Source organism: Carcharodon carcharias, chromosome 15 (genome assembly GCF_017639515.1).
Source record: "Carcharodon carcharias isolate sCarCar2 chromosome 15, sCarCar2.pri, whole genome shotgun sequence".
NCBI classification, from domain to species: Eukaryota; Metazoa; Chordata; class Chondrichthyes; order Lamniformes; family Lamnidae; genus Carcharodon; species Carcharodon carcharias.
Genome location: NC_054481.1, coordinates 129,671,203 through 129,692,432, shown reverse-complemented (window position 1 = coordinate 129,692,432; position 21,230 = coordinate 129,671,203). Strand labels below are relative to the sequence as shown.

Below are 21,230 nucleotides of genomic sequence, written 5' to 3'. Positions count from 1 at the left end.
CCGGTAAAAATCTCCCACAGGCTAAGGCAGCCCATGATTATAACCCACAGAAACAAATTTAAGAGGAAGAGTTACTAAAAACAAAAATCTGTGAATTGACTGTGTAACCAGCCAACTGTACTTTTAGAAAGAAAGTCTTTTATAAAATCAGAACATACGGGAGAAATAACCACACATAGTCTCAGTGGCAATTCTACGTAAGGAATCTTATTGTATGCCCTTTACCCTGCTTACTGAAGAGAATGAAAGAGTTTTAAGTCCAAAAAATCCCACATTCCATGTTTAAAAGATGTTAATTTTGACGATATAAAATCTAGTTACAATTAACTGCTTTGGGCCAAATTCCATTTAACCCAAAAGATTAGCTCCTCAATAATTTGATAATAAATTCCTTTCATAAGAACAAAAGAAATAGGAGCAGGAATAGGCCAGTCAGTCCCTCGAGCCTGCTCCTTCATTCAATAAGATCATGACAGGTCTGATTGTGGCCTTAACTCCACTTTCTTGCCTGCCCCCCATAACCCTCGACTCTCTTTTCAATCAAATATGTTCAATGACCCTGCCTCCACTGGTCTCTGGGAGAGAGAATTCCAAAAACAAACAGCCCTTTGAGAGAAGAAATTCCTCATCTCCATCTTAAATGTGGGACCCCTTATTTTTAAACTGTTTCCTCGTTCTAAGATTCCCCCCACGAGGGGAATCATCTTCTCAGCATCTACCCTGTCAAACCCCCTCAGAGTCTGATATCTCCTTCAATAACTTAATAAAATCTGTGTGAATTAGCGAGGTATCAAGTATTAGTACCTTAGGGCATAAAAATCTAATTTTCTAACAAATTTTCACTGGAACTTGAAGCCCCAGGCCACTAGCTAGGACCAAAGGCATTGCACCAAAGATTACTTCACTTTAGAAAGGGTCAGCCAGCACTAGGGGAAATTGGGCTGATTCTGACTCTGGAAAGGTACAGCACATTTGTGGTGCTCTGCTTCTTTCAGGCATCGACGCAGAAATGCAATCCAGGAAAATTTTGACTCAATATCATCTGTCCTGAGAATCAAAGTTATCTGACAATCTTTGAGATACTTATGATGGTCAATACTCTCATACCTAAATAACTGTCCTCTATTCACAGGTGGATATGATCTAATAAAAGCTCGTTGTTCTATTAAGCAGTTCTTGAGAGAATTTCATTGTTATTTCATGGTGCAGGGCCCATCAGGAACACAATTTATACCCAAATTCACATCTGAATATGAGAGATTCAGGAACATTCCGTTCAAAAAGTTTCTTTCTTCAGTCAATAGTGGAATAAATGCTCCTTATTTTAATGTAACCGGAGTCATGAATCACAACTGTAATTCAAAATAATTTATTCACAGTATAGAACTTCAACATGAGAATACAGTAACCCAGCAGGAAACAATAAGGCCATGAGAACAAAACTTCCAATGCAGATGTTTAGCTAAAAATACAGTACCAAGTCCTGTGGTCTCACATTTTCCATTCTATTTGCTGTGGGTTTTTTTTGCTAATCTTTCTGTTGTTCTTCTGGGCATAAATACTTTCTCATTATTAAGGTGCGAAAAGGAACAGACAATATTTCCAATATTTTCCAAATTGGTTGATTAATGACACTGGTTTATGATGAAGTGGTCTATTGTCAAAAGTCAAATCCTGGAATGGTTTGGCCAGTTCGTCTTCACAAATAGAATAGCCCCAAGGTTCAGCAAAGGCTACAATTCTCCCTCTCCCTCCCTCATCTTAAAAAACAGAGTTTTCCATGAACCCAGAGTCAACAAAACTGAACAAAAATCTTCCCTCTTTGATCCAAGACTTGAATATCAATTCATGCACCTTTTTTAATTTCAAGAAAGAGTTTAAGATCGAGGAGGAATGTGCACAAGAAAGCCAGGCATTTAGGAACTGCAAGTTTATTTAAACAGCAATTCCTGACCATACACTTTCCTCAATGATACAATCTGTTTGGCACATATAAACCTGTTGCCCAAATCTGTGAAATTCAACTTAATAAAGGCTGCTGAACTAAGCAACATTTCAACTAAATGACATACTAATAATTTCATCAGGTTTCAGAAAAAAGTACTCCACACCAACACATATCAGCAATATAATCTATACACTAACCAAAATATACCAAAATACCAATATACCAAGTCTGATTTGCTTTTCCAAGTTGCATTTGTAAATTTATCTTCACCTGTTAAATGCTGTTTTGTGTCATCAAATTAAACATGGACCTTTATGGTTTAAATTGGTGGAATAAGTCTCACAAAATGCATCAATCTTCTCCAAATGTTGCCATGGTCTTCCTCAAATCCCAATTTTCACTGTTACAATCATTTTCTTGATTAAAGTAACACCAAACAGTCATAATACTATTTCTTCATGTTCCTCTGATTCAAATAAACAGGTAATTTAATATGTCTATGTATCAAGACTAAAGTGTAGTATTTTTTGTCAAAGCATTTTTCTTTGAATTTTATTTATATAATAATGCTATGATTGATACTATGTCAATCTTTTGTATTTTTAGCTTTTTATACCAACTTGTAAAAACTATGAACTTAAGCATCTTGATCTTGCCTAATGAATTGATGGCACTTTCCAGCTTTGCCTGTTGAGTTTGAAGTAACTTATTCTTTGTGACACAATGTTGTAACCTTCCCAGGCAAAATGGAGAACATTAGGTCATGATATAACATTGCCACATCATGGCCTTGCCAAGTCTCAAAATTTTAGGTCCAACTTCAGGCCCACAAACCAATGTATAATTTACATTTTAATTAAACACTAAAGAAATCCATCGTGAACAGTCTGCCAATGTAATAAAAACAGAAGTTAACATAGTATTAAAGCTGCGTCCCTAGGTATCACTAGTGTGCCTAGTAGTAACACCTTTACAAAGAACACAGCAGTTATCCAGATTCAGAATCTCATTACTACACTGACCTCATTTCTGTTTTGCTCCCTTGAATACAATACTCAATGTGAAAATTAGACCGGTGAATTGGAACTGTCTCTAGTTTGAGAATCCTTGATGGAACTGCATCTAATTCGTATTTCTGTTGATTTTTATTTTCCTGGAATATTTAAACATAAACACATTTTACAATAGAATGTCTGGGTGAGAAGATTAATATTTCACAGACCAAAACAAGCATTAATTCTCATTATTTTCTATGGAACTTTAAATTTATTTTCATTACCATTTTACTTTGCCGTGTTCAGATGGTATAGTGGATCGAATCAAATCGCCTAATATGGTTCCAGGCAAATAAACTAACTACATTTATAAACACAGAATCACCCACAACATACAGCTTCATATTTAAATATTTAATTAATCGATTTGATATTCTAGCTGTTACCGTCCCTGCTCAGTCACAATCTTTTCTGACATTTTATCACATATCCAGGACAACATTTAGTGTAATATATTAGCTGTCTAATCACGCTACGATGACAGAATAACAGAAGAAAAGTTATGTTTAAAATAAAGTTTTCAAAAATTAATGATTTTATTATTTGAAATAATTAATTCTCTGTTGCAGAAGCTGTTGTTTTGTTGCTAGATAGAGATATAGATGGAAAAGGTTAGCACTGGCTGATAGGCGTTGTACCTGGAAGATTGTTGAAGTACCATTTTATATTCCTGGAACGTTTAAATATATACAACTGACCATAAGCCACAGTTGTTAGATTATGGATTATATTACACTGTAGTTTTTATATAAATACATACACAGTAAGGTTTTTTTTACTGTAGCTTTGTGCATTTCGCAAGCATTTGCAACTATTAACAGGGCCAACATTCAACGATTAATAAACTTGCCTCATGTTATGTACAAGTTTACTCTTTTGTTGTTAACATATCATCCACTGAATCCTCACAGTGGGCATTCGAGTTATCAAAAATGCAATTCTAGTCTCTTGCTGGATAACAGCATGTACAAACCTCAATCACACGGATTCTAATTGCACTGGTGCCAAGGACTAAAACTGAAGGTGATTACAAACACAAACACAGTGTACCACAGAAAAGGTACAGTACAGAAAATGTTCTGAAAGAACAGAATTATAGAAAAGAAGGCTTGCCATGCATCAAACAAAAATCTGTATCCGTTCCCGAATGTTCTGACGACAAATGGGGCATGCTTTCAGGGCAACACTGCACTCTAGACAGGAACTGTGGCCACACTGGAACACCAGTTTAATCTGGTTGTCAATGCATATGGGGCATGTTATCCTTTCCTCCATTTGCCTGTATCGAGACTGGAGCTGTTCCAGCAGTTTTCTCTGATCTGGCGGTTCAGCAGTAGAGCTGCTTTCAACTTCTGTGTTATCTGCCACATGAAAACATTCTGTCAGTCTTGTTAACATGTATACCATCAGCCCTAGAGTGACAACATTAAGATTTGCACAACTCAAATAAATTGAATATAGTGAATTTTGAAAATGTCTTGGGAGACAAACCAGTAATTCAGAGTTTAGTACAGGTAGGTACAAGATACATGTTTCTCAAGCCCTATCACAATACAATAGTTTTATGCTATGCATGTTAGGTCATGAATCAATATACTTGAAAGTATCTGCAGTCAATAAATACTGAGAACCAGATTGTACAATTGGATGATAACAGGAGTGACTATTTTGACCTAGATACATTGGATTTAAGTATTAATTTTTTTTAAAATTAGCTATAACAAATAAATTGCATTTTCTTTAAATAGCTTTTAAATGTAAACAAAATCTGATTTACAACAACCTACTACAATCTCTGATGAACCACAAAAATACTGCAATGTAAAAAGCAATTTTAATATTTCTAAACATCTTCAAACATCGGTATAATTAGTGCAAAAAAATTTGCCTTATTTCAGAACATCAGTATTATAAAACTCTCATTATAATTATTTGCTCCATGCTTTAACAAAAAACAGTGTAACCTTCTGATCTTCTAGAGTCACTTGGTATAATACCATCAGATTGGAAAGATTCAGCTTGGCTCAACTGTAAGGGTAGACTGCTTCTGAATCAGAAGGTAGTGGGTTCAAGTCCCACTCCTCATTTTTAGCCCGTGAAACTGCCAAGCTGTTTTGTTAGGCATGCCATCTACCTTTCTGCCACACAGGTGTGTATTAGAGACACCACAGGCTGGATTTTCCTGTGGAGGTGGGAATCAGGAGGCGGGTTCAATTCCAGGTTGCGAACCTGTCCCGACACCGAACAGGAAGCGGTTGCTATTTTGACCGAGTTGGGGAGTTAATTGCCAAGGGACAGGTCTACCGTCCAAAGAGCCAGCAAGGACATGGGAGCTGAGGCATGTCAGTCAAAAAGCAGGCCACATTATGACTTGCTTCAGCAGCTGTTTGCACATATAATGTTTTGGAACAAAAGGTGACAAAGTTAAAATTTCCCACATTTCGGACGGCAGCAGGAAGTCTGGAATCTGGGACAGTTTAGGCTGGTGGTGTGTTCTTTAAAGTCAGTGAATTTTTATGCATAAGAACCCCTCTGCCATGCTCAGCCTCTTCATTTTCACTTTGAACTGCATCTTCTCACATAAGCTTACAGCCAACCCTGTAACCTCCTCCACTGAGCTGGAATGATTCCCAACAGTGGTTCAAGTCCAGCTGCCATGTTAAAAATTAACCGAGGTGTTCTCCTGATAAGCCCAAAATGATGTTAAATGCCAAATTAATAGGGGTGGGCCTGTTTCACAGCCTGCTCCCTTCCCCGCCCTCGGGAAAATAGCAGAGGGCGAATAAAGTAGTAAAGTCTCCTCAGCAAACATTTTTCCTACTGTCTCATCTCTGTTCCCGTCTCCTCAATGCTGGGAATATTAGGATCCACCTCACTATTCAAAGAGCAGCAGAGAATTCTCCCAGTGCCTTGACTATCATCCTTTCTTCCGAACCTTACTCTGAAAATTAGATCAACTGGTCACTCACTACCATTGCTGCCTACATAGCAGCTCTGTAAAGCAATTCAATGGCCAGAATTTTGTATTAGGAAAAGTGGTGAAGATATCACTGCTTTGTGTTATTAAGCAGTCAATTGAACAGTGACCTCCGGTGTCTGCACACGCATTGTTAAATGAAGAAATCAAAAAGTTCCAATTTGCCGTGCTCCTCGGCGAGAAAGTCAATCACAATGGAAGGTTTGAAGTTGTGGTACTTACCTATTAGACATTCACTAAATAGGCCAGAAAAAGTTAGGGCTGGTGTATTCAAGTTTAAGTAAATTTTTAAACTGCATGATTAGTGTAAATTACTACCAAACAATCTCTCTGCCACTGAAAATTTACTATTACTAGTGTGGAGTCTGATTCTTCCAGATTTCAATTATTGTTGGAAATGTAAATAAAAATGAAAATAAAACATTTTCATTCTCTTTGATCTCTCCCTCTCCTCTTAACTCATACTTCTTTCCCTCGCTTTATCTTGCTTTCCATACATTTTTTTCACTGAATTAACTATTTTAATTTAAGCTTCCTGGTTTAGACTCTGCACGTCTCAGTAAGGATTGGTTGAAAAGACACGGTACTGCATACCCTGTAGAATTCGCCGAACTAGATTGGACTCGTGATCACTGTAGGTTGTTGCACAAAGGCCGCAAGTCTGTGAGCAGCGCCAAGTGCAATGAATGGACAGCGCTGTCTGTTTGCCACTGACTGCAAAATCCGGGCCATTATATTTTAGGTGCTGTGAGACATCACGAGATTGTATAAATGCAAGTCCTTTCTTTAAGAAGCTCAGGATATTTGCATCTTGAAGTTGTTGTCAGACTCTTTTAAATTCTTTCTTCCTCCTTCTTAATCTTATTCTTATACTTACTCTCATGGGGACCTTATTTTTTTCCCTCTCCCCTCTTATCCTATTGGTTCCTCAGTTACCTTGAGCTCTTCTACTCTTTTCAATTAGGTGGTGTTGCGTACTATTGGCTTCGTCCCTTCACCTAGGTTTCCACATTTATAAATGCTCTGGCTGGAAGCTCCACAAGAGAGTTGGAATCTTGCATTAACATCCAATTTGGAAAACATACTGAAATTACAAGTAAGCATTATCATTTCAAACTAATAAAGCCCTTAAAACAAACAGTTTTTTAATCTTTCAGCTTGAAGACAGGGAAAAAAGAACCCTTCTTTGCTATAAGTAGCAATGCTTCATTTCACATGACACTGCTACCACTCAAAGAAAAAATAAATTCTCACTCATTGATTCAGTTCATCACCTGCTCTTACACTTACTACACTGCATTTTTCTCATTTGCTATAGTTTCTACAATTAACTTGTGTTATGATCTTGGTAGAGACCAGTAACTTTTTTTTTAAAAGAATCTGAAAACCCAGGTATGTGCCAAAAGAATGAAGCCATAAGGTTCATGGTTTCAATCAAAAGAATTTTACTACACCAAAATAAAAGAACCTCAATCCTAACAACTAAATTCTATCTTAAATAGTCAGTTAAAGATGTTAAACGTACAATAAATTAAGCTCCTTATAATCTAAGCCAAGCTCTTTAAAGACACCTTTCTTCTATACTCATTAGACTTACACCCAAAACTCAACTCAGATACTAATGAAAAATTAGATTAACCGCTTGGTCTGAGTACTGTTTCAAAGGGTTGAGATTTTTTGGGCCTTCCACTTATTTCTGGTAGGTTTTCCCTTTAAATTGCCTTCAACCATCCTACGATTGTAAACGCCCTGTTCAACATTGGTGTTGCTAGCACCTTATGCGTAGTCATCTCAAGTCAGAATCCTTCTGGTTCTAATATGTTTTAACTCTGGAGATTTGCATCTAAAAATCTCACTCAGCTTGGCTATACCAGAAATTCAACCCACTGTTAAAAGAATTTTAACTCTTTTAGCCAACACCCAAGATTTCAACTGAATCCTTCTTCAAAGAGGTGTTTCCTTCATTCCAGTTAGTATTAAACTAAAACTAAACTGCTTGAACAGAGAATCACCCCCAGGAATCTACTCACCCTTAATTAACACCTTATTTATATTGTTTATGTCCTAAGCAACTTGGTCATGTGATCATTTACTGGAAGTCAGGTGCTTTACCAGAAAACCCCCTTTCAGAGAAACCTCGTCCTTAATGGGAGCATCACCCAAACATAAATTATAACTTTTTTCTCCCCCAAAAGCACACTTGCTACAATGGCCTTGTTGTTATTTCTGAAGGACAACAAATCGTATTTATTTAGCGCCTTTAATGTAATAAAACATCCTAAGAAACTTCACAGGAGCATTATAAAACAAAATATATCTGTGATTCGCTGTCAAATTAAGCTATATGGCCAAAAGCCTGGTCAGAGATTAAGCAGCATCCTAAAGAAGGAGAGAGGGACGTGGAGAGGCAGAGGTTCAGGGAGAGAATTCCAGAGTTTTGACCTTTGACAGTCGAAGGCACAGTCAACAATGGTGGAAAGATTAAAATCGGGTGGCTCAAAAGGCCAGGATTGAAGGAGCACAGGCATCTTGGAGGGTTATAGTGGGGCTGGAAGAGATTACAGAAAAGGTGAGGGGCGAGGCCATGGAGGGACTTGAAATCAAGGATGAGAATTTTAAAATCGAGATGTTGCCCTGCCAAGTGCCAACATAGGTCAGTGATTTGTGGATGGGACTTGGTATGAGTAAGGACACGGGTAACAGAGTTTTGGATGACCTCATGTTTATGGAGGGGAGAAGGTGGGAGTCTGGCAAGATGTGTAATGGAATAGTCAAATCTAGAGGTAACAAATACATGGATGAGCAGCAGATGAGCTAAGGATTGATGGAATTGGGTGATGTTATGGAGGTTGAAATAGATTTCTTTATTCTTTCATGGGATGTGGACATCATTGGCAAGGCCATCATTTGTTGCCCATCTCTAATTGCTTTTGAACTAAATGGCTTGCTAGACCATTTTAGTGGAGTCACATGTAGGTCAGACTGGGTAAGCATGGCAGATTTCCTTCCTTTAAGGGGGAGGTGGGTTTTTACAACTCTCAATGATAGTTGTCATGGTCACCATTATTGAGACTAGCTTTATATTCCAGGTTAATTAATTGAATTTAAATTACATCAGCTGCCATGGTGGGATTTGAACCCCGGCCCCCAGGGCTTAGTCTGCACTTCTGGATTACTAGTCCAGTGACATTACTGCTCCCCCTATGATGGTTTTAATGATAATGCAAATGTGGTTAATACATCTGAGTGTCAAGTACAACACCATGATTGCAAAACAATCTAGTTCAGCCTCTAATAGTCACCAGGGAGAGGATGGAGTTGGTGGCTACGAAAAAGAGTTTGTCCTGGGAGCCAAAGGCCATAACTTTGGCCTTCCCAAAATTTAGCTGGAGGAATTTTCTGCTCATCCAGTATTGGATGTCAGACAATCAGTGTGGCAACTGGAAACAGTAGGGGGGTAGAGAGAGGTGGTGGTGAGATCGAGTTAGGTGTAACCATTGTACATGTGGAACCTGATGTAGTTTTTGGATAATGTTGCAGAGGGGCAGCAAGTACATAAGAAATAGGAGAATAAGCTACTGACACCACACAATATCCTGATTAGCCAAAATAAAATATTTGATAATAAACCCACTCTGCCATACAGTATTAATGAACTGATTTCCTCACACTCTTTCAGTCTTGCCTCTACACTAAAAACTGATACAATATACACACTGCAATAACTGTCGTTAATATTCACTTTTGAAAGTACCCATTAGCATTTCAATTCTTCCTTGTTGCTACTTTATCTCTGTAATTAACAAATTTAAGGAATTGAGATTTTTTGGAAGGCTGCAACTGCAGGGGGCACATTCACAGGACATTCAGTCACAGTGCTCGTGACATCACTGATGCCATAGGTGGCTGCCTGTATCAAAGAATTGGGCCATCCACAATATTGAGCAATGTAAAGATATTTAAACAAGCGCAGCATCAATAAAAAGGTTATTTTCACCATTGTTAAGTCCTTCAGTTTTTACAGAAAGCTGAACCCCCCCCAAAATACCAATTAAAAATGCTGGGATCGCAATTGTGACTTGCTCGCTACCCTGCTCGCTGCCTTAGTGGCTGACCTGCTCCCGACACCTCAATGCCCCCCCTCCCACTCGCTGCCCTGCTCTCTCACTGTCCACAGGCAGTGAAGGGGGTGGCAAGCAAAGAGGCCAAGGGCTGGGAGTGGGATGGTGAGGAAGCAGCGAGTAGGGTGGCAAGAAAGCAGCGAGCTGGGTGAACAAGTGGACAGTGAGCGTTCAATGGGCACACAATAATGTCAGCAGCACCCCGCATGCGTCTATGGGTAAAGTGGCAGGCGATTTGCTGTTCCAGACACACAATGATGTTAGTGGCACCGAATTCCTGTTCCAGTGTGGTGGCCTTTGGCCTTACTGAAGCAGAGCTCTGTGAATAATAATGTTTGCCTGATACTAATTTGGCCAATTTAGCGACTGCTTAAATACTGAAGTAAGATTAACACAGTTAAAAAGTACTTGGTGACTGCTGCAAATATCTTGTTTTATTTTAAGGAGGATATTTTTTGTGTGCCTTAGGAGCTGTGATTATACAACATTGCATTCCTAAACTTGGAACATTTCTATTTTAACTCTACTTTGACTGATATTCAAGCATGCCTGCTTTCATTAGGGGAGGTACACAGCAGTGAAGTGTGCCATTTTGGGTGGAAGGGTGGAAAACCAGTCACATTCAACAAAAATCTGCATCCTGTTAACCATTATCAATGGAGAACTCTATGGCTAAATCTATCCATCCTGTAAAATATATGCCAAGAATCCATCCATTTTTACATGAAAACTGCAAACCATTGAGTTTGTGGCTATATATACGGGAACGTAGTATTCCTCGTCCTTAGAATAGAACTCACCAAGTTTATTTGTGTCACTCAGCAACCAGATTCTCTCTGGGCTACATCTAAACCAAATATGTAAGAGTTGTGCTGCAAATAGTGTTTCAATTATGAATGATTTAAATACATTACCATGTCTCATTTTCTTCGTTATGGACACTTGGCATTTGATGCATTTCTTCATTCTTACAGAGCACTCTATGAATTAAATAAGAAACTTGTCAGAAATCAGCACCTACAATACATCTTCCATTTTGTTTTACGTTTTTGTAATACATAGTGTGAATGTAATGATAAAAAAGATTAGAGATTAGCATGCTAGGTACTTCTGAACAGGTTCACAAAAATATCTTGAACTTTTTAAAATCAGATAAGCTAACACATTGGGCTGGTACATCACACTGTGCTTCCACATCAATATCACCATCTAGTTCCCCACTGCAGTATATCTGTGCAAGTGCTTCAGGTGGGTGCAGTAATGGTTGGTCATTGGGTGTGATTCCTTTTGGGTGTGGGACAATGGTCACTGCATTCTGCAAACATTACACCCTTGTTCAAAAAAGATTGTAAGGATAAGCCCAGCAATTACAGACCAGTCAATTTACCTTTGGTGGTGGGGAAGGTTCTAGAAATAATTATTCAGGATAGAATTAATAGTCACATGGAAAAATGTGGGGTGATTAGGAACAGCCAGCATGGATTTCTTAAGGGAAAATTGTGTTTAACTAACTTGCTGGAGTTTTCTGAAGAGGTAACAGAGAGGGTTGATGAGGGTAATGCTATTGATGTGGTGTACATGGACTTCCAAAAGGCATTCAATACAGTGCCACACAGCAGACTTGAGCAAAATACTTCACGGAATAAAAGGGACAGTAGCAATATGGATATAAAATTGACGGAGTAATAGGAAACATACGAACATTAGAAATAGGAAGAGTAGGCCATTTGGCCCCTCAAGCTTGCCCTGCCATTCAATAAGGTCATGGCTGATCTGCGACAGGCCACTTTCGTGCCAGCTCCTCATAGCCCTCAATTCCCTGATATTTCAAAAATTTATCTACCTCCTCTTCAAATAATTAGTGATCTAGCCTCCACAACTCTCTGGGGTAGAGAATTGCAGGCATTCACTGCCCTCAGAGAAGAAATTCCTTTGCATCTCAGTTTTAAATGAGTGTCCCCTTATTCTGTAACTATGTCCCCTAGTTCGAGATTCCTCCACTAGTGGAAACAGCTTCTCGACATCTACCCTGTCAAGCCCCCTCAGAATCTTGTACATTTCAATAAGATCACTCCTCATTCTTCTAAACTCTAATGAATAAAGGCCTAACCTGTTTAGCCGTTCTTGATAAGTCAACCCCTTCACCCAGGAATCAGTCTAGTGAATCTCTTTTGAACTGTCTCCAATGTCAGTATACCCTTTCTTAAATACAGGGACCAAAACTGTACATAGTACTCCAGGTGCTGCCTCACCTACATCCTGTATAGTTGTAACGAGACTTCCCTATTTTTAAACTCCAACCCTCTAGCAATATGGGCCAAAATTTCATTTGCCTTCTTACACACTTGCTGAACCTGCATGCTAACTTCTTGTGTTTTATACACAAAAACACCAAGATCCCTTTGTGCTGCACTTTCTTGGAGTCTCTCTCTGTTTTAATCATAGTTTGCCTTTTGATTCTCCCTACCAAAGTGCATGACCTCACACTTTGCTACATTAAACTCCATCTGCCAAGTTTTTGCCCACTCACTCAACCTGTCTTTATCCCCTTGTAGATTTCTTATGCCCTCATCACAACATGCCCTCCGACCTATTTTTGTATCGTCAGTAAATTTGGATACTTACACTCTGCCCCCTTCTCCAAGTCATTGATATAGATAGCAAATAATTGAGGAGCCTAGGACTGATCCTTGCTGTACTCCACTAGTTACGTCTTTCCAACCTGAAAAAGACCCATTAATCCCGGACTCCCTGTCTTCTGTTTGTTAACCAATCCTCAATCCATATATTACCCCCAATACCATGAGCGTCCTATTCCTTAGTAATAGACTCCAGCACTTTCCCAACGACAGATGAATGGCCTATAGTTTCCTGTTTTTTGTTTCCCTCCCATCTTGAACAGGGGTGTCACATTAGCGGTTTTCCAATCCACTGGGACCCTCCCGGAATCCAGCGAGTTCTGGAATATTTCGACCAATGCCTCCACTATCTCTGCAGCGAGCGACAGTTAATGGATATTTTTCAGGCTGGAGGAAGGTTTGTAGTGGAGCTCCCCTGGGGTTGTTATTGAGACCCTTGCTTTTACTGATATATATTAATGATCTAGATCTTGGTGTACAGGGGACAAAGTTTGAAGAAGATACAAAACTTGGAACCATTATGAACTGTGAGGAGGGTGTAGAACTTCAAAAAGGCAGACAAGTTGGTGGCGTGGACAGATGGGTGGCAGATGAAGTTCAGTTCAGAGAAGTGTAAGTTAATTCATTTTGGTAGGAACAACATGGAGAAATAATATAAAATAAGGGGTGTGCAGGAGCAGAAGGACCTGGGTGTATCTATGCATAAGTCATTAAAGGTGGCAGCAGAGGTGGAGAGAGCAGTTAGTAAAACATACAGTATCCTGGGCTTTATCAATAGGGACATAGAGTACAAGAGCAAGAAGGTTATGATGAACTTGTATAGGACACAAGTTAGACCTCAGCTGGAGTATTGTGTACAGTTCTGGGCACCACACTTAAGGAAGGATGTGAAGGCATTGAAGAGACTGCAGAAGAGGTTTACAAAAATGGTTCCAGGGATGAGAAACTTCAGTTATGAAGATAGGTTGGAGAACTTGGGACTTTTCTCCTTGGACAGAAAAAGGCTAAGAGGAGATTTGATAGAGGTGTTCAAAATCACGAAGGGGCTGGACAGAGTAGATCAGGAAAAACTGCTCCTGCTTGTAAAAGGATCAAGAATGAGAGGGCACAGATTTAAAGTGATTTGCAAAAGAAGCAAATGCAATGTGAGAAAAAAATTTTCACACAGCGAGTGGTTCGGGTCTTGGATGCACTGCCTGGAAGTGCAGTGGAGGAAGGTTCAATAAACTCATTCAAGGAGGTGTTAGATGATTATGTGCAGGGTTATGGGGAAAAGGCAGGAGAATGGTACTGAGTCATAATGCTCATTTGGAGAGCCAGTGTAGACATGATGGGCCAAATGGCCTCCTTCTGCACTGTAACAATTCTGTGATTCTGCTTTCTCTCTGAATAGAGTAGCTGGTATTTTATGAGCAATTGAACATTATTTATTTGGGGGCTGTACTGATGTGTGCACAATTATGTGCTTGGACATTATCAGCATTTATGGATAAATAATCTAACACACCACAAAAATTATACAGTGAATAATTAATTTGGTAGTTACCATGAGTTCCATCCTATCCTCCAATCTTCATAGTCTTAACATCTTCTATACAATAGGTTGTACTCTCCTCCAATAAAGCGCATGAAATGCAAACTGGGAAATTCAGACTGCAGGAAAATTAGGTAGGAAGCAACACAACTGCAGTCCTGCCCTGCCTATAGATTTTACTCTCCTATCTTAGCAATGAAGCTTTTGAAAACCGCATCGCTGCTTTGCTTCATGAAAATGACAGCAGGAAGGGCCTGTAGACCCACCAGTGACACCATCGATCCCAAGGACCTCCAAAAGAGGGAGTGGTGGTGGTCTTGGGGGACAGTGTAGGATGGCCTGAAGGATGAGACCCACTACTGGAGCATCTATCCCTAAATTCAGATCTCAAAATTATAGTTATCTTAGGCCTCAGCTCAGTCCTTTTTGGTGGTGGGGATGATAGAGGGAGCCCACCTTGCATAGATAATAACCCTCACCCCAGGAAGGTTAAAGTAGGAGGAGAAAAACAGAACAAATTAAACATAGCTTCCTTATATGAAGCGAGATCCTTAAGATTTCAGGCTCCTGCACCTGTAGCATAGTCTGCCCTTCCGTAATATCTTAGTTGCACCTTAAAATATCATAGGTGAGACTACAGCATGGTGATTTGATCCAATGATGTTTCTTTCTACAGAACATTCCCTCTCCCATTGTAACGGGTATAGCGCAATTTTCATGACCATGCTATTTTACTTTTTATATCTCACTTGCTGCATTTCCCTTTTTATTCCTTGGCATCAAGACAGCACTTCTTCGCATTTAACTTTTAGAATTATTCCTTCATTTCATGTGCAAACACGCCCTGTGCTGTGCTTTGAAGTAATATTTCTGCTGTACCTTTGTATTTCCTTTAATTTGTTCACCCACTTTCAGACCTTCTGTCAAGTCTCGGAGAACAAGAGACAGTGTTGGCTCAGTCACATACTGGCACACTTTGTACCTTCTTTGCAAAACTGTTTTTGTTAGACTCTATTACTGTGCTTTCCACTAATTACAGGCGCTAGTTGTTAATTTTTTTTGTCTGTGGAATATCGTTTATAGCAAATAAGTAACTGCTAGAGCGCATCGAAATATATTGCAGGGCAATATGATTGATTGTTTCCTTTTAATTATTGTTACCCAAATCCTTACAGCTTGTCCTTGATAGTGACATATTTCTGCCACTTCAGTGTCATTTCATTATTATTGAAGATAAATATACCTCCCCTGCATAGAATCATTACAGCAGAGGGGGTGGCCATTCGGCCCATCATATCTTCCTGGCCCTCTGAAGGAACAACTCACCTTGTGCCACTCCCCTGCAAACTTTTCCTTTACAGATAATTATCTAATTTTCTTTTGAAAGCTTAATTGACCCTGCCTCCAGTAAGCTCTCAGGCAATGCATTCCAGGTCCTAACTCGCTACATGAAAGATATTTTCCGCGTCACCATTGCTTCTTTTGTCAATTACCTTAAATCTGTGCCGTCTGGTTCTTGATCCTTCCAGCAATGGGAATAGTTTCTCCCTATCTACTCTGTCTAGACCCCTCATTATTTCAAATACTTCTATCAAATCTCCGCAAAGCCTTCCCTTCACCAAGGAAAACAGTCACAACCTCTTTAATCTTTTTACGTAACTGAAGCTCCTCATCTCTGGAACCATTCTCATGAATCTTTTCTGCACCCTCTCTAATGCCTTCACATCCTTCCGAAAGTGTGGTGCCTTTTGAAGTCCATGTATATCACATCAACAGCATTTTTAGCAAAATGAGTTAAATTGAAACAAATATGGTTAAAATTAGCTCAGAGCATTGCCCATACCCTTTGACGACTTAATGATCTGTTCCATCAGGAAATAAAAACTCAACTTACTATAAGGATGTTGTTAATAAGCAACAATACATCTAAATGAACATAGTTGTTTGTAGTTTCCCGTTACAGATTGCATACTGTACCTTCACATACTACAATGTGTTGACAGGGTGTGAACTGAACCAGTAAGGACAGCTCAGAACACACTAGACACTCAGCAGGACCTGCTGATACAGGGAGTAAAAGATTTGTCATGGTGTTTGGAGTTGTGTGGACTCGTCGCAGAACTGTCGTCCCACCTGACTGCAGCTGTGATCCCCTGGAATAAAGAGTGACAGAAGATTAAAGGACCTATCTTAAAGAAATTTTAAAACAAAATGCCTATTTCTGCCAACTCTCCCTTATGTTCACCATATGGCTCCTTGCACTACACAATCATGTCAGGGCGGATACAGCCATCCAGTCAACAACTTCTTCGGGATGATCATGAAAAAAGCACCAAGATCAGCCGTAAGACAATGCCAAGTGTGCTCATCACTTTGGAACACTTGCCTGGTGACGTGATTCACAATTGGCTGATTTGAAAATTCATCTACTGTGGAATTCAACCTTTAACAACTGTGGAGTGAGGGGGCTGGACCAATAGCTTTACAAATCACAATGTACAACAGAAGATATGCTTATGTAGCGCTCATTATAAAAACGTTACATATGTGCACACTTGCCACATCACACTCCAGGCATCATAAACCACTCAAAATTTTCGTATTACATTTATATAAAAAAGTAGAAAGAATTCAATGTAGCATTTGGAATCTACAGGAGAAACTCCATAAACACAAATAGTGGAGCTACAACATCTGCCTCTTAATTGATTTTCTAGAAAACAAAGCCAAGATTCTGAACTCGGAACAGTTTAAATGGCCATTGTTTATGTATCATTAGATTTCGTGGCCTTAAGCAAATATAATTTTCCTTCAACAGAAGGGCAACGCAGATCATTACATAGTATAATAGTCCTATCCTTAAAAAACACTGCATCCTCTGATGTTCTATGAGCAGTGCCTTAGGAGATTTGCTTGTAATAATGTTATGAAAAATAATAGTTTAGGTTTTCCAATTCTAACTGAGGGGAATCCTTTACCATAACTGGGTTACTGTCTGCATTACAATCAGAAAAGGTAGACCAGTTTGGTTGGGAGTGCATTTCCTGCCCATCACACTTCCAAGTGTCACATTCAGTTTTCTGTGTCACACTTTGAAGTATAATAAACAAAATAACGCTTTAGGAACACAAAACAGCAAAGGCAGGACATCTGCAATCTCAGATATGGTGTGAACTCACCCAGTGTTTACTTAATGGCAAGTAGACTTTGTAACCTCAAAGGAACACCCATTCTAGGAGAATAATAAGACTTTATGTGGTATAATGCTTCTGTCTTATAAAATACTGCATCCTTTGACTCGTAACAAGCATCGAGATGCTTTTATAAACATAAACACACACATACACACAATTATTGTGGCAATAAAATTTGATTAGTTTCATAAAGGCTGACCCTGGAGTTGAAACATATCCCCGATCAATTTCATAGTACAGCCCAACAACAGCAGAGCTTCACAATTCATCTCAACTGTTTGGTTTCAATTGGCAAAGGAGAGGGTTGAGTGAGACTTCCATGGAAGGCAAATTCTAACAACATGGTTTAAAATACTTTCACAGAATTAATCAGATCCCCTGTGTTATCTAACCCTGTGTGTTATCTAATCTCCTGCCACTGACAGAAATAGCACAGCCCTGAGTGTTTGATGGTAAAATTAATATAATTTGGAAATTTGCCTTCCTTAGCCAGTCTGGCCTACATGTGACTCCTGGTCCACAGCAATGTGGTTGACTCTTAACCGCCCTGTGAAATGGCCTAGCAAGACACTCAGTTCAAGGGCAAAGAGGAGTGGGCAACAAATGCTGAAAGAATAAAGAAAAAAAATTGTTTAATCAGGCATATGAACTAATTGAGAACCTGTAAACTTCCAATCATCAGCTGACACATTTTAAAATAAAGCTTAAAAGAGGGCATAGAGTCAAAAGAAAACTAAAGTTTTAAATTGATCTAATAATCACTGAATAAATTTCTCAGATTGTTAAAAAAATGTATTCCCATGAATAAAACTATAACACTGAGTGTGACAGGGATTTTTGGTTTAATGTTTGGGTACAGTTCCCCAACTGTTGGGCATCGTCTGTGCCTTGCCCTAGTGTCCATTTTTCATGTGTGAACCAAAACCATGAATGTTGGCAGCCTATTTGACCGGAGAAGCATCGCAGCCAAGTCCAATTCTGTCCACACACAGATATGGCCGTAAATAGAAACCTTGACAGGAACCCTCTCCCAGTCCTGCAGCACAGACATTAACCACCTCAGCTCAGCACGAATTAGTGACATCAGGAGGGGAGGGGATAACACTATGGGCTGGGATGGGCGGGGGGCAGAAACATACAACAAGGCTGGTTCACTTGTGGTTTAAAGCTCCGTGCCATTAAAGCCCAGCTGGTAGCATTTGGTTACAGCCAAGGACTGCTCACCTTTTCTTTTTTTCAATACTTTACCCTCTCTCATGGTGCATAATGAAGTTAACGTAATGTGTACTTTTAATGTCTGTGTTAAGGGCAGAATGTACTCAAGAGCAAAATAATTATCTCGAAGTAAATGACATAGTTATTGGATAATGCTATTTTACCTGAATTTCTCTGCAAAACTTTTGACTATCTGTATTATCCTGCCATGTGTGACCAGATCGAGTGGCGTTTTGCCCTTGTAGTTGGTGTAGTTAATATCTGCTCCATCCTGGGCCAGGAAGCACGCAATGGCAGCACCCACATTAAGCTCAGTAGATCCCAATAACCCAGAAGTCTGCAACTAAGGTGCAAAGAAACAAAGTAAAATATGAGCATTTAAACAATACATAATGGTGCAGCCAGAACAACAGTTAGGCTAATAACACTCACTTGTTATCAATGCGAAAATGGTACAGCAAATTCAGGCGAGGAGATGTTTAGTTAAATGCCAATATCCAAAAGTTGCTGTAGGAACATAAGAGATAGGAGGGGTAGACCATGTAGCCGATCAAGCCTGCTCTGCCATTCAATACAATTGTGGCTGATCTTCCACCTCAACTCTCTTTTCCCGCCTGTTCCTCAATTCCCTGAGACACCAAAAATCTGTCGACCTCAGCCTTAAACATATTGAAAGGTGAAACATCCACACTTCTGTGGGATAGACAATTCCAAAGATTCACAAACCTTTAAGTGAAGAGATTGCTCCTTATCTCAGTCCTAAATGATCAGCCCTTTTTCATGAGACTGTGCCTCCACATTCTATGTTCCCAGCAAGGGAAACAACCTCTCAAGTGTTTACCCTTTGAAGCCCCTTCAGAATCTTTTATACTTCAATGAGATCAACCCTCATTCTTCTAAACTCCAAGGAATACAAATCAAATTGACAGCCTCTCATCATAGGGCAACACATCAATTCCAAGAACCAATTTAGTGAAATAAAAACAAAATACTAAGGATGCTGGAAGAACTCACTGGGTCTGGCAGCATCTGTGAAAGTTCCGACGAAGTCACATTGGACTTGAAATATTAACTCTATTTCTCTCTCCACAGATGCCGCCTGACTTGGAGTTTTTCCAGCTTTTGTACCAATTTAGTGAGCCTTGGCTGTACCGCCTCCAATGCAAGTATATTGTTCCTTAAATATGGGGATGAAAATTGCACGCAGTACTCCAGGTGTGGTCTCACCAAAGCCCTGTACAAATATAGCAAAACTTACTTAATCTTGTACTCCAGTCCCCTTGCAATAAAGGCCAAAATGCCATTTGCCTTGCTCATTGTTTGCTGTACCTGCATGTTAACTTTGTGTTCCTTGTCCATGTACAGCCAAGTCCTTCTGAACAGCAAAATTTACCAGTTTCGTGCCTTTTAAAAAAATTCTGCTTTACTATTCTTACTACTAAAGTGAAAAACCTCACACTTGCCCAAATTATACTCCATCTGCCACCTCATTGCCCACTCAGCTAACCTGTCTATATCTCTTTTGTGTCGTCCTCAGCTTGGATTCCCACCTAACCTTGTATCATCAGAAAACCTAGATACATTAGCTTTAGCTTCACGAAATTGGCATTTCACTATCTGTCTCACCATTGCAGTGCACCGAATACTATCAAGTTGCTGCAGTTAGGTGATAGAATAAATATCCTTTTAATATCTTGATAACTGTTAATTACTGCCAATCAAACTCTGAAAATTAACTTTTTAAGTGTGAAATCTCATTCCTTTGAGGTATTAAATGCTGTTGAAGATTTTTAAAATGTAGAATTTTAAATTTTACTTTTAAAAAAAAATGTTCCCATCTCTTTTTCTCTTTTAATTCGATTTTTCTTTCCCACTATTTCTCTTTCAGGATCTGATTTGACAATGAATTCTCTTCCTTTAATTCACCCTCCTAGACCTACTGCTGCTTATTTCTCAATCCCTAAATTTCATTTTAAGGAGATACCCTGCTTTCACTCAGGTCCCGGATGTCCTGTTGCCCTCACTGCAGCAATTTACAGATGAAACATTTCTGAGCTTATGGTTGCTGGGCAAGTCTTGCTAATGTCAGACCTCGTTAGATGCCCTGTTATAGCAAAATCTGGTCCACTAGGGGCAAGTGGCAGTGTATGTATATTGCAGGTTATTATAAAATATCCAATATTAATATTTATAAAAATAGGCATTTAAATCTGTAGCTGGAAATGGCAGGCCATTACTTTGTATCTAATTTCATTGTATTCACAATTTTATTAGCGCAGAGAAAGGAGGAGGTAGTATATTATAGAGACTACTTTTTTCTATGAAGCAAAATGTATAATATGGAAGTGAATTAAACTTGAGTTGGAATACTGAAAAGCGAGGGAGGCATCTCAATGGCTCTGGTTGATTTTTTCAGAACCAATTATACAATTTATTTTTAATAATAAGCCAGACAGACAGAAAATGCTTTTTGAGTTTAACATACGCAAACAAATTCCAAACACTTTGTGTTACCACATACTGTGATATAATGATATGCATAAGAAT

General features: G+C 39.1%; 1 protein-coding gene across 2 annotated transcripts in view; it reads right to left on the bottom strand.

Annotated features, from left to right (window-relative positions):
* Positions 1-1,353: 1,353 nt before the first annotated feature.
* Positions 1,354-21,230, bottom strand: part of mib2 (MIB E3 ubiquitin protein ligase 2) — a 273,357-nt gene continuing 253,480 nt past the window's right edge. For both annotated transcript variants that reach the window (XM_041206822.1, XM_041206821.1), the window contains exons 16-19: positions 18,848-19,026; positions 16,252-16,427; positions 11,016-11,081; positions 1,354-4,364 (exon numbers count right to left, since the gene is read on the bottom strand). In XM_041206822.1, the coding sequence (XP_041062756.1) occupies positions 4,123-4,364; positions 11,016-11,081; positions 16,252-16,427; positions 18,848-19,026 (663 nt within the window). In that variant the 3' untranslated portion in view covers positions 1,354-4,122. The remainder of the gene's footprint in view (positions 4,365-11,015; positions 11,082-16,251; positions 16,428-18,847; positions 19,027-21,230) is intronic.